Genomic DNA, 13,261 nt, shown 5'->3' with positions numbered 1-13,261 from the left:
ATATATTTTAGATTCATTACAACACAACTGAAGTAGTTCAAGCCTTTTATTGTTTTAATATTGATGATTTTGGCATACAGCTCATGAAAACCCAAAATTCCTATCTCAAAAAATTAGCATATTTCATCCGACCAATAAAAGAAAAGTGTTTTTAATACAAAAAAAGTCAACCTTCAAATAATTATGTTCAGTTATGCACTCAATACTTGGTCAGGAATCCTTTTGCAGAAATGACTGCTTCAATGCGGCGTGGCATGGAGGCAATCAGCCTGTGGCACTGCTGAGGTGTTATGGAGGCCCAGGATGCTTCGATAGCGGCCTTAAGCTCATCCAGAGTGTTGGGTCTTGCGTCTCTCAACTTTCTCTTCACAATATCCCACAGATTCTCTATGGGGTTCAGGTCAGGAGAGTTGGCAGGCCAATTGAGCACAGTAATACCATGGTCAGTAAACCATTTACCAGTGGTTTTGGCACTGTGAGCAGGTGCCAGGTCGTGCTGAAAAATGAAATCTTCATCTCCATAAAGCTTTTCAGCAGATGGAAGCATGAAGTGCTCCAAAATCTCTTGATAGCTAGCTGCATTGACCCTGCCCTTGATAAAACACAGTGGACCAACACCAGCATCACTGACTGTGGGTACTTGACACTGGACTTCAGGCATTTTGGCATTTCCCTCTCCCCAGTCTTCCTCCAGACTCTGGCACCTTGATTTCCGAATGACATGCAAAATTTGCTTTCATCTGAAAAAAGTACTTTGGACCACTGAGCAACAGTCCAGTGCTGCTTCTCTGTAGCCCAGGTCAGGCGCTTCTGCCGCTGTTTCTGGTTCAAAAGTGGCTTGACCTGGGGAATGCGGCACCTGTAGCCCATTTCCTGCACACGCCTGTACACGGTGCCTCTGGATGTTTCTACTCCAGACTCAGTCCACTGCTTCCGCAGGTCCCCCAAGGTCTGGAATCGGTCCTTCTCCACAATCTTCCTCAGGGTCCGGTCACCTCTTCTCGTTGTGCTGCGTTTTCTGCCACACTTTTTCCTTCCCACAGACTTCCCACTGAGGGGCCTTGATACAGCACTCTGGGAACAGCCTATTCGTTCAGAAATTTCTTTCTGTGTCTTACCCTCTTGCTTGAGGGTGTCAATGATGGCCTTCTGGACAGCAGTCAGGTCGGCAGTCTTACCCATGATTGCGGTTTTGAGTAATGAACCAGGCTGGGAGTTTTTAAAAGCCTCAGGAATCTTTTGCAGGTGTTTAGAGTTAATTAGTTGATTCAGATGATTAGGTTAATAGCTCGTTTAGAGAACCTTTTCATGATATGCTAATTTTTTGAGATAGGAATTTTGGGTTTTCATGAGCTGTATGCCAAAATCATCAATATTAAAACAATAAAAGGCTTGAACTACTTCAGTTGTGTTGTAATGAATCTAAAATATATGAAAGTCTAATGTTTATCAGTACATTACAGAAAATAATGAACTTTATCACAATATGCTAATTTTTTGAGAAGGACCTGTATTTTTTGAAACATGAACAATTTCTATTTCTCCATTGAAAGTCCATGTGACCAAGATTTTTAAGCTTCGAAATGTACATCATGACATCATAAAAGATATCCATATGAATGATGCGAAAGAAGAGATCAAAGCACTTTATATGAAACAGATTTAATTTAGGCTTTTATCCTATGACTCTGAAGAGAAAACAACTGACAATGAATGAAGGAGTGAAAATACTTGTTTTGTTATTGGCTGAGCCCACGTTTGTGAATGAATCTCTTGAATAAATGATTCAGTGAAAAATGCTTTTTTTTTTAAACAGTCAGTTTAGTTAGTTGCCCATATCAAAGAATGACAGTGTTCACATCGAAAGCGTGATGGCCGAATCATTCATTCATTAATATGATTTGATTGGAAACAGGCATAATAGACATAATAGACATAATAGCTGAATCTTTGTCATTTAGGAAGAAGATCACATGGGTGATCTTTTAACTCTTAATTGTGCAATTCTTATCAACATACAATAAATCAAATATGGACATCAAAAATGGTAAACAGAAGTTCAGCCGTACTTGCTTGACACACAAGAACAAACTTCATTGGCTCTTTCCCATCATTAACCAATTTTGACAAAACCTAAGAGATTGGATTCTCTCTCCATTAAAAGTTCATTCCACCAAAACTGTGATGCTTCAAAAAGAGAGACAGATCCTGGAAGGACAGCAATCTCTCAGGTTTCATTAAAAAAAATCTTCATTTGTTTTTCAAAGATGAACTAAATATGTTTGGAATGATATGAGGGTGAGTAAATGATGAGTGAACTTTCAATTTGGGCTGAACTCTCCAAATGATAGGATTTCTATATATTTTTACTGGAACAAATAACACAAATAGCAATTAAGAAATGTTTCCTTATTATCTGTCAAAGTTGTTTGAACTGTGTCCTGTATAAGCACACACACACACACACACACAATCATGTAGACAATCTCATGAGTTAAATTACTGTTGTCTTTGTCTGCTGCGTAGAGAGAGAGATGATTTTGGCTGTTTGGCCACAGAATGGAGATGTGTATGTGTGTGTGTTGGTGAGAGGGGTGTTGTTTTATAGGAAGGTGAGAGATGGACGTCTTCTGGTGGTTTGGAAGTGGATGCAGTCTATTATTTAACTGCTGCACTGACTCTCCATGTGAGGCCCAGAGACCACAGACCATCTGAACACACTTCCTCCTTCAAACTGTCTTCTCTCTGGCTTTGTCTACAGTTTCTGAGGGTTCCACCAACATCCTGATGTGTAACCATAACAACATGCTGCTGGTGTACCAGGATGTGACGCTGAAGTGGGCGGCCAAGCTGTCCTGTGTGCCTGTGGCTGTACGTGTCGCTAACTTCCCGTAAGTGAGCGCTGCCCAAAACGATCTTTCCTGGCTGTCCTTAATCTCCTTAACCTCCCTACTTCACAGAAACGCCTGACAACCCCATCGGTCCAGTCTATCTCAAGTTAGATTGAATGTGAGATGTTGTGCGTCGTATATCATTCTCAAGGTTGGGTGTGCACTATGTCTCTTTGAAGCATTCAGTGTTTGTGGGACTGTTTGCTTAGAGTGGTTCTCATATGCAGAGGTAACAGATACGAGTGTTTAACTGCACTGGTCTCTCTGGCCATCCTGCACGGGTCTACCATTGTCCGTCCTGTCTCTCTCCTACTGGCCTCACATTAAAAGAGCGTCTGTCAGCACCACCTAAATGAGCTCCTGTGCTTGTCTCGGTTCACATCTCTAGCACACACACACATAACCACTCACACATTCACTTTTTCAAACTTTACTATATTAAAGAGAAATAATAAAATGCAACTAACCATACAATCCTACATAGTTAGAATAACCTAACAAATGGGCTCATCAAGGCAGGAGAAAACCCTTCTCATGTTTTAGTGTTGAACCTTTGAGTTAAATCCCATGTGTCCAATCAAACAAATGGTATTTTGATGCAAATTAATCTGTCAGTAGAAGCAATCCAAATTAGATACATGCCAGTATGCACCTTTCCCCAAACATGTCTGCTTTAAATTATGGTTGACACTATATATATATATATATATATATATATATGTGTAAATGTGATATAGACTTGCATATATTACTACAGTAATAATTAACACATCAGTAAAACACTTTGGGGTTATTCATGGACTGCTTAAAGTAATTTGTTAACACTTTTACACTTTTAATTATCCTTTGATGGTTTGATGGCTGAGGGGTGAGGAGAATAATTTTACCTTATTGGATTCAGTTTATATTCTTATATTGCATTCATAGATCAAACCTTTAGTTTGTTTGCAATATCTGAATGTGTACAGTTTAACTGAGGTTTCTCCCATAATAACTATGGGAACTATGGAGTGATTCACAAAATCTATTTAGAATGCAAAGAAAACTTTTTTTCCCCCCTTAAGTGTTGCTTATTTGTGTGTTCAGTATATTGAAAACAATTTGTCAAACAATTTGTTGCTGCTAGGTGACACATTGAATTTCATATTTAAAACCATTTTAAACTGCTTGAATGTTTCTGACATGCATATTAACATCTGACATGCATGAGGTCATAATTTACCAAAGCACAGGATCACTGGGGTAAATAAAAATAAATAAATTAAACAGTGGAAAAACTAGCGATCGTCATCTAAAATGTCTACTTTGCTTTATAGAGTACTATAAATTAAGCTAATATCTTGATTTTGGAGCAAAAAAAAAATCCAGGCACAACTAATAATACAACAAAATAAGTGACAAATAGTATAAAAAAGTTACATTGTTGTAACATCTAATACAGTAACAAAGCAACAGTAAGCAATCAGTCACACCACGCTATTTAATAGTATTCAATACAGTATATTGATATCATAATGGGACTTTTTTGCACAGTGTGTCTACAGTACAATAAATGGCCTTCGGTCTTATTTATCAAAGCATTATAATAAAAGCTTACAGAAAATAACAGTTAACTAACCCTGATCAATCACAAAGTAAGACACATTCAGTAGTCTAAGCAAAAAACAACAACACAGTTTAAAGACAGACATGCACTGAAATGTGTTCTGTGTTTTCAGGGAACTGAAGGGGTTGGTGGTGACTCTGAGCTCTGACGGGCATCTCCAGTGCTCTTACATGGGCACTGACCCCTCCTTCTTCACTGCACCTAAAGTGGATGCCCGAGAGGTCAACTATGATGAGGTCGACACAGAGATGAAAACGCTGCAAAAGGTTATTCGCGAGGCTACTAAAACCCAAGGTATGACCCAAAAAGTTTAGAAAAATAAATGCACACTGTGTATGTTAATAGATGTTAACAGTTTAAAGCTTCTTGCAAAGCCCAGATTTATGCCAAATTGAATGCCAGTCCAGTAACTGATCTGTTTTGAAAATAAGCGAGCCTTTGGGCTTTTAAACAGCTCTTTCCATTTAACGTAATATTTGATCAAAATGCAGTAATGTTTTCCAATCAGTGTATCTTTAATGTCAAATTTTAATACTAGAAATTATATGCTGTGTGTGCATGCATATTTGTGTGAGCTTTGCATGGTTGACGGACGCTAATTCCATTATATAAGTTACATTGCAATATAAGTTGCAGCACATTTTAGATAAAAAAAAAAAAATGTGACTTCTGTTTCTGAAAATACATGAATAAAATCAAATCTTGTTCCATAGCAAAAAGTTCTGTTGCACAAAACTGTTTGTGTGTGATCTTTCTCCAGACATTCTCCCGAGGGCAGAGACTGAGGAAGAGCTTACTCTGACCGCCATAGTCTCATCTAACCTGGACAAAGTCTCGGTACAAATACTAACACACATGTTTATTTCATCAACGTGAGAACATATAATATAATTCTGTTGTTTTGTATTAAGCTTATTGTAATGACTGCAGGCAACAACAAGCCCTACCTCATCTCTAAATTAAAGGGGTCTTATGACGTTGCTAAAAAGAACATTATTTTGTGTATTTGGTGTAATGTTTATGCGGTTCAAGGTTAAAAAAAACACATTAATTTCCACATACTCTACATTATTGTTGCTCCTCTATGCCCCGCCATTCTGAAACGCGACGATTTTTACAAAGCTCATCGTTCTGCGAGGCATGCTCTGATTGGCCAGCTATCCAGTGCGTTGTGATTGGCCGAATACCTCAAGCATGAGACGGAAATGTTACGCCCCTTACAGTATTGTGATGCCGAGTCTCGGCGCGACGACACAAAAACAATAAAACCCATTATAAACAAGGCATTTGTTGCATCCAGTGGAGACATAATTACTGATTATAATGACTTATTACTGTCTTTACCATGTCTGCATTTGTGATCAGAGAAGCGACAAATAACAAACAACAAGCACTACTCTACACAGCTCGAAGTTTGAATAGTCAGTAGCAGAAACGTACTTGCATGCTGTGCATCAGACTGTCCTTGCAAAGTTGGAATTACCCCACTTTATAGAGACAGCCTTTGTGCAAGCAAGCATTGTTGGCTACTCTTCCAGGTTCAGGAAATAGTCCTCCGTAAAATGTGCTGCACAGTGCACACACTCTAATTATTGGGTTGAACTATTCTGGAACAGTGTTGTAAATACAACTTAACCACTGATTTCTAGTTGTGTCCTCTTTTGGAAGCCCAAACAAAGTACTTTTGCTTTCACAATGAAACACAGCATCTACAGGATATGGCGCCGTCGGCAGCAACAATACTACAGCGAGAATAATAGTTCCGCCTTCTTTTATTGCGTAAACATTTGGGCAGTGTTTTGCAAATCTTCCCACACCGTGACGTAGACATGTGGAGGCGTGCTTAAATGTGCCGTTTTAGGGGGGTTTGGCAGAGTCTTAACTTATCTGGTAACACTTTACTTGAAGGGGTGTTCATAAGACTGGCATGACACCTTCATAATCATGACACGTCATTAATATGAAGGAGATTTTATGCATGTTTATGACAACTGTCATGAAGTGTAATTAAACCTAAACCCTAAACCTACCCACTTCTGAACAATATAAAACACGTAACAGGCAAATATAAGTGCAGTCACAGGTATTTATTGCAGAAACTGACCGTAAACAAGCAGTTAAAAGCATCACAAACAAGTAGTGTTGCATTCCAAGTCCTTCTGAAGCCATACAATGTCTTTATGCGAAGAAGTAAAACATAACGTTTTAATCGCTGAAAATGATCCCGCTCCGCTAACGTGCTCACATCTCATTCAAAAGCATACTCCCGTCCCGTAGAATGACCCAGTCGGTCACGAGACATACACGAGCCAATAGCATTTCACAACCAAGGCTGATGTAAGGCTTCTTCTGGTGGAATTTTTTGAATTTGCGCACAGACTGCAGCACGCAGGGAGAGCTTTATGGCGGACGGAGACGGTGTTTGCGTCTATTCCTCTCACAAATCAACCCTTTTGCCTCAGAAGACTTGGAATATTAATACTTTTTGAATCAATTATGACGGTAGTTGTATCTGCCTGTTATATCTTGTGTTTTATTGACAAATGGTAGGTTCAGGGGCAGGGGATGGGTTATGTGAATGTGCAATAATAAAACGGTTTGGTGCATGCCGTGATGGTGTCTTAGGTAACGTTAGACTTATCCGTGATGTAAAAAAGCATGAAGAAAATATAAATGTGCGGGATGCTGTAATTAACTGATTTTGCAGTGATATGGACCAAACGCTGCATAGCTTAAACCACCATTGTACTGTTTTCATTTAATTTTGGGTGAATCGATCTTCAAATGCAATAAAATACAATTTTATCAATTTTAATGATAATTATTATTATTATTATTGGATGATTGATTTTATTTCTCTAACACTCGTTCATCGTTTTTACATTTGAAATATTGAAAATATATTCATGACGTTGTTATAAAATACAGAGTATTAACACTTAATGGCATTTTAATGACAACTTCAATTTGTACCACTGTAGTTGGTCAAGAAAAATTTTCATGACACTGTTATAAAATTATTTGACAGTGTATTAACATGTAATGACATTTTAATGACAAATTCAATTTGTACCACTGAATAAAAGTGGTCAGAAAAATATTCATGATGTATTATATTCAACAAGTTAATGGAATAAACGATTAACAAAACTAGAACAGGAAAAACCAAATAAGGGCAAACAGGAACAAAACAGAAATCAACACATAACAGATATCGCCCCCTCCCGGAAAGTCTTGCACCGCCATGGCAGATCCAGGAACTCTGCGGCCTTGGACCTTGGCCCGGCCGTACAGACGATGGTTATATGCCCCCCCCCCCCGGATTTCTTGGGGAAATTACGGGCTAGGTGGCCCTCTGAATGTGCGAGCTCTTGGGGGCGCTCTGGAAGCGCGAGCTCTCGGGGGCGCTCTGGAAGCGTGGGCACTGGAGGAATGGGCCCTGGAGAGGCGGGCACTGGAGGAAGGGGCCCTGGAGGCGTGGACTCTTGGGGGCGGTCTGGAGGCGCGGAGCTGGACGGGACCAGCGGAGACGTAGGAGATGAAGGACTGGACGGGATCAGCGGAGACGTAGGAGGGCTGGACGGGACCAGCAAAGACGTAGGAGACGAAGGAGGGCTAGACGGGACCAGCGGAGACATAGGACGGCTCTTGCGAGCAGTGGGCTCTGGAGGGCTCTGGGGAGAGGACAGGAGCAGAGAACTCAGGGGGTAGCGCCATATCCATGAGCTCCAGGGCTGGAGCCGGCGGGCTTGTATGAGCCGCGAACGGCAGCCTTGATTTCCCCTCGAACGGCGGGCTTGGCTTCCCCACGAACAGCAGGCTGGAGCGAGCTGCGGTCGGCGGGTTGGTTCTGGATCGGGGCAGGATACTCTCCAGACACCAGAGGATCCCGTCCCTCCAGCTGAGTCCGGTGGTGTCAGGGAGGTCCACGGGGTGATGGTAATTAGGTGAAATAGCCCTGATCCAGAACAAAGAGTTCTAGCCCCGTCCACACAGCGAGTCCGCTGAACTCTCTCGCATAATCCAACAGCGGTAGATCTCGGCGGGCCAGGGCAGTTAGGCGATCCGCAAACTCCATCTTCGGTGTGGTCTGAGTTTCTGTCGCGGTATTAGAGGTTGTAGTAAGTAAAAACAAACGGTCAGAAAAACGATGTAGCATCAACACACTTTTTCCTTTTATTGAACATTAAACTCAGACAAAGACTAGGGGAGAACTCAGGACTTTTAAAAGAACAAACAAATGAGCAAACAAGATGATTAATATGAAACAGGTGAATGTAATAAATGATGATTAGCAAAACTAGAACAGGAAATACCAAATAAGGGCAAACAGGAACTAAACAGAAATCAACACGTAACATAACCCATAAAGCTAAGTAATTTCTTAAGTTTGATAATTAATCTGCTGTGTCATGTTTATGACAGGTTGTGTTGTCTTGGTAATGTCAAGTTGTCATGACAAAGACACTGTCAGGTTATTATGTGTTGGTTTATGTCAAGTTGTATGTAAAGACATCTCAAACAATGTCATCTCTGCATTAAAAATGACATAACTGAGTGAATTATAACTGAGTCTTATGCACACCCCTTCAAGTAAAGTATTACCGAATATCTCTTTGGTTTTGAGACTTTAGTCTTTGCAACTTCAGGGATCTTATCTATGCACAAACAGCGTGTAACACTCCAAAGAGAAAGGAAAACTTGAAATCGCATCATATGACCCCTTTAAAACTTACATTAGTTTTACTTTACATTAATTATTATTATTTCTGAATAATTTTTACACACATTCACACAGGTTTATCTAGCTAGATGAGACTGTACACTTCTGTTAACGATTTTCTTATGAAGCTAAGGCTAAAAGAAAACTTCAAATAAAGAAAACTTTATTATATACTTATACTGTAGTTAAGTTAACACACACACACACTTTTAGCTTATTAAATGAGGCCATATTACTTATATATAAAATACAAAATTCTTCTAAAATTCACTTTAATGACTACAGACTAACTCAAACCCTAACTCTAAAAAAAGCTTTATCAGTTATTGTTGTGATGATCTCTCTCACAGTGCGCTGTCATACCTGAGATGAATGGCATGCCTGTCCCCTCTGTCACAGTCAAGGTGAGTGCAGCTCATTTAACGCTGATGTCTATTAAGTATATTAAGTTTTCTTGTGTAATAGAAGCCTGCAGTGCTTTTTAATGCTGAGGTGATACAGTATGTCCTGAATGTGTGCTTTATTCTCAGGTTAAAATAAAGAGTCGTTCTGCGGTGCAGAGGCCAAAGATGACAGTGTGTGTTCAGCCTCCTCTAGCGGTCACGCAGGACCAGTTTGTGTTGGACTCCATGGGTATGGCCGTCTTGTCTTTTCTTTTTTGGCATATTTTTGTCCTAGACATCCCTAAACTGTAATCTACCCACAAACATGAAATTTCTAGTGGTTTTTAATACTAGGGATTGTCTTGCTTAAAATTGTCAATTTATATATATTTATATATATATTCCTGACTGTACCATCAAGTTTGTCTTGAATATACTTTTCAGAACATAACCGAGTTACATGGTTGTTCTTCAGTCCAGATAACACATTTTCTGTTACCTGGAGTGAAAATCACAGCAAAAAGGATTGTTTCTTTCTGTATAAACTGAATGAATATTTAATGAGCTCTGTATCACTGAATGTTGATATAAAAAAAAAAAGACATTTTTTTGCATTTTGCATTAATATGTTGGCCTTATCCAAGTTTAAAATATGATTTTTGTGGAGTGTTTGGTGAATGAACATTCTTTTGACATTGTCCAGGATGCGTCGTGATGGATAGGCGATTACATTACAAATCTCTCCAAATTTTGTAAATAATCAGATTTGTCTTTTGTGTTTTAGTGAATGGTTATTAACTCAGCAGTGTGATTAACCCAACATAGGCTCATTGGACAAATCAGTTTCCATCTGAAATAAATCTTAGCAGTAAAACACCAATAACTTTTATTCCAGTTGAAACAAATTATGATTACATGTCTGAGAACTTTGTCAAATCATTTCTGCTCATAAAGGCTACTCTTGTCTATATGAACATTTACCAAACAAATATCACCCTGCAGTGTGAGATTGTACACATTATCTACCTGAGGCCATTTCCAGGGTGGGTCCATGATCACTGTCACCGAAATATGATTTTCGTGTGTGGTCCAAAGAATATGTCTGAGAAATTCAACTTGATGTTGGCCAACCAGAAGCCAGTGTTGCATCAATTTAATGTTAAAGAGATGCCAAACCCTGACAAGCTCTTTACTTAGACATTCTACTGAAAGACCTCTGTCTCATGTTTCACCAGACATCCGCATGTCATCCAGCCCAGCAATACAACTGTCTGAGCCATTAGAGCTTGGCTATGTGTAATGTATACTCACACGACAGACAGACACAGACAGACACAGACACAGACACAGACACACACACACACACACACACACACACACACACACACACACACACAGACACAGACACAGACACACACACACACACACACACACACAGACACACACATAGACACACAGACAGACACACACAGACACACACACACAGACACAGACACAGACACACACACACACACACACACACACAGACACAGACACACACACACACACACACACACACACACACAGACACACACATAGACACACAGACAGACACACACACACACACACACAGACACACACACACACACACACACACAGACACACACACAGAGACACAGAGACACACACACACAGACACACACACTCTGCTCACTGCTTTTGCTATGGTTTGACCCATTTAACTTACATTATACACACACTCAAGTCATACTTTGACAAAAATAGGAAGCTATCAGAACACATTGTGTCTGAAATAGGCCATACTCTTTATCTGAAATTTTAAGGGAAGTGTACTTTTACATTTTGTTATAGTCTCAGAGAGTCTAGCTGATTACGGCAGTAATTTGTAAAACTCTAAATTACCGGCCCACATCTTTAACCACTAAACCACATCTCAAGAAAATCAGTGTTTTGAGCATGAAATGATCAGGGCTTGTAAAATGTATTGCCGTTACTTTGACACGATGTTGTCTTGGAACCGCCACAAGGATTTCAGTTCTTCCTACTGAGGAAAAAAGAAAAAAGAAATCCGCCACTATTCTAAAGATGATGGCAAAGATGATGTTGTCTATGAATACTGTAATCCTGAATAAATTAGCAAAATAAAAAAAAAATTGAGATGAAACCACGAGTCTTTGATATCCTAGTGTGACATGTTGGCTATATCCCACGGTCTTGTATGCTGTTTGCCCATTAGTTGGAAAGAACCATAATGGCTTTTAATGGAGCACTATGTAAATTAATAATAATTTTTTTCTAATTTCAACTGTGAAACTAGCAGTATTTGTTGATTGTATTTAAAATTTATGTGAATTGGTTCTAAAATCAGACATGATGTTATGGTGCCTTGGAAGCCTGTCTGAATCAAGTTTTCTATAGAGGTATCTTTGTACAAAAATGCTGTCTGTTCAGTCATTCACTTACCGGGCAGCAAGGCAGCTGCCTTCAGTTTCTGACATGAGTGAAAGTAAAACTTAATTCAGTCACGTGCTTTAATGCAAACTTAACCCATCTGGCATCACTTGAGTTGAGCTGATATTAAGACACAAAGATATGGAATGTCGGGGGGGAAAAAATAGTATCCTAGGGCATATTTTCCCACCCAGTGTGAGGAGGTCTATGTGGATAGCATTGCTTTCAGTTTTCTCATCACTGAAAATACATTTTTGGTGTGAATTGGCCTTTAGGGGTTGGGTGAAAAATCTCAGTATAGTATGATTTTGTGATACTATTTCAATACCAATTGTCAAATTCTTTATGGAGCTCATGAAAGAAAGTAGGCACGCCTTTGTTGCATTTGTAAGTTGTTGATGGAAGTATCTTGGAGGAAGTGTTTTTAGAGGTTTCTCCTAACAAACTCCCTTCAGTCAGCTCAGCAATGTAAATACAGGAGACCACAAGGGTTGCTGAAGCAGAGAATGTTTCCTACGCTCCCCGTCTCTTTGCATTTATATCCATGGGCTTTTGTTGTGATGGGCAGCTCTTTGTCAGTCCCAGATGAGCCGACTCATTCAGCTTAAGTTCTGTAGTGTTTCCAAACCCACTGTCAATATTTAAAGAATGTTTAACCGTAAAGTATGTGGTTTCCTTTTTGTGTGATTTGTTGTTTTCTTCACAAATTACTGCTAGCTTTATTCCATAACCTAGTGCAACCACAGAATGCTCTAAATATGAAAATGCATTTCACTCACTAATAATGGGTGAAATACTGTGAAATACACTGAACTGTTTTTATCAATACTTTTCAGTATTATAATCAACATTTTTCTCACCTCGTCTGACATCTGCCCTCTTGGCTCATCACAGTGCATTCTGTGATTGCCTTATCCATGAAGGATAAATGCATTAGAATTTGGCATCTTAGGTGTTGTGATTCGATTTTTTGAGAGCAAGCCAAAATCTTTGTGTCGAGAGCAAGCGTATGATGCCATGAAATACGGTATGCAGCATGCAGCTTTTGGAAATTTGATTAAGATGGAATTTTATGAAGATGTATTAGCAATGTGTTACATATTATTTGTTTTAAAATAGAAGGGAAAGGGTTATTGGATAAAGAGAATGGGACAGAATGAATAAATAACAGCAGAATTGTGCATTGGCTTAATTAGCAGTGTTTGTT

The 13,261-nt window shown here is 39.3% G+C and overlaps 1 protein-coding gene across 2 annotated transcripts in view; it reads left to right on the top strand.

The window, feature by feature from the left end:
• The window catches only part of LOC306887457 (protein PTHB1-like), a 101,669-nt gene that overhangs the window by 10,752 nt on the left and 77,656 nt on the right, over positions 1–13,261 (top strand). For both annotated transcript variants that reach the window (XM_079445191.1, XM_079445192.1), the window contains exons 9-13: positions 2,762–2,891; positions 4,610–4,791; positions 5,258–5,334; positions 9,571–9,624; positions 9,751–9,853. In XM_079445191.1, the coding sequence (XP_079301317.1) occupies positions 2,762–2,891; positions 4,610–4,791; positions 5,258–5,334; positions 9,571–9,624; positions 9,751–9,853 (546 nt within the window). The remainder of the gene's footprint in view (positions 1–2,761; positions 2,892–4,609; positions 4,792–5,257; positions 5,335–9,570; positions 9,625–9,750; positions 9,854–13,261) is intronic.

Source organism: Barbus barbus (assembly GCF_936440315.1).
Source record: "Barbus barbus genome assembly, chromosome: 21".
NCBI classification, from domain to species: Eukaryota; Metazoa; Chordata; class Actinopteri; order Cypriniformes; family Cyprinidae; genus Barbus; species Barbus barbus.
The sequence above is the reverse complement of the archived record's forward strand: the minus strand, read 5'-3'. Positions and strand labels throughout refer to the sequence as shown.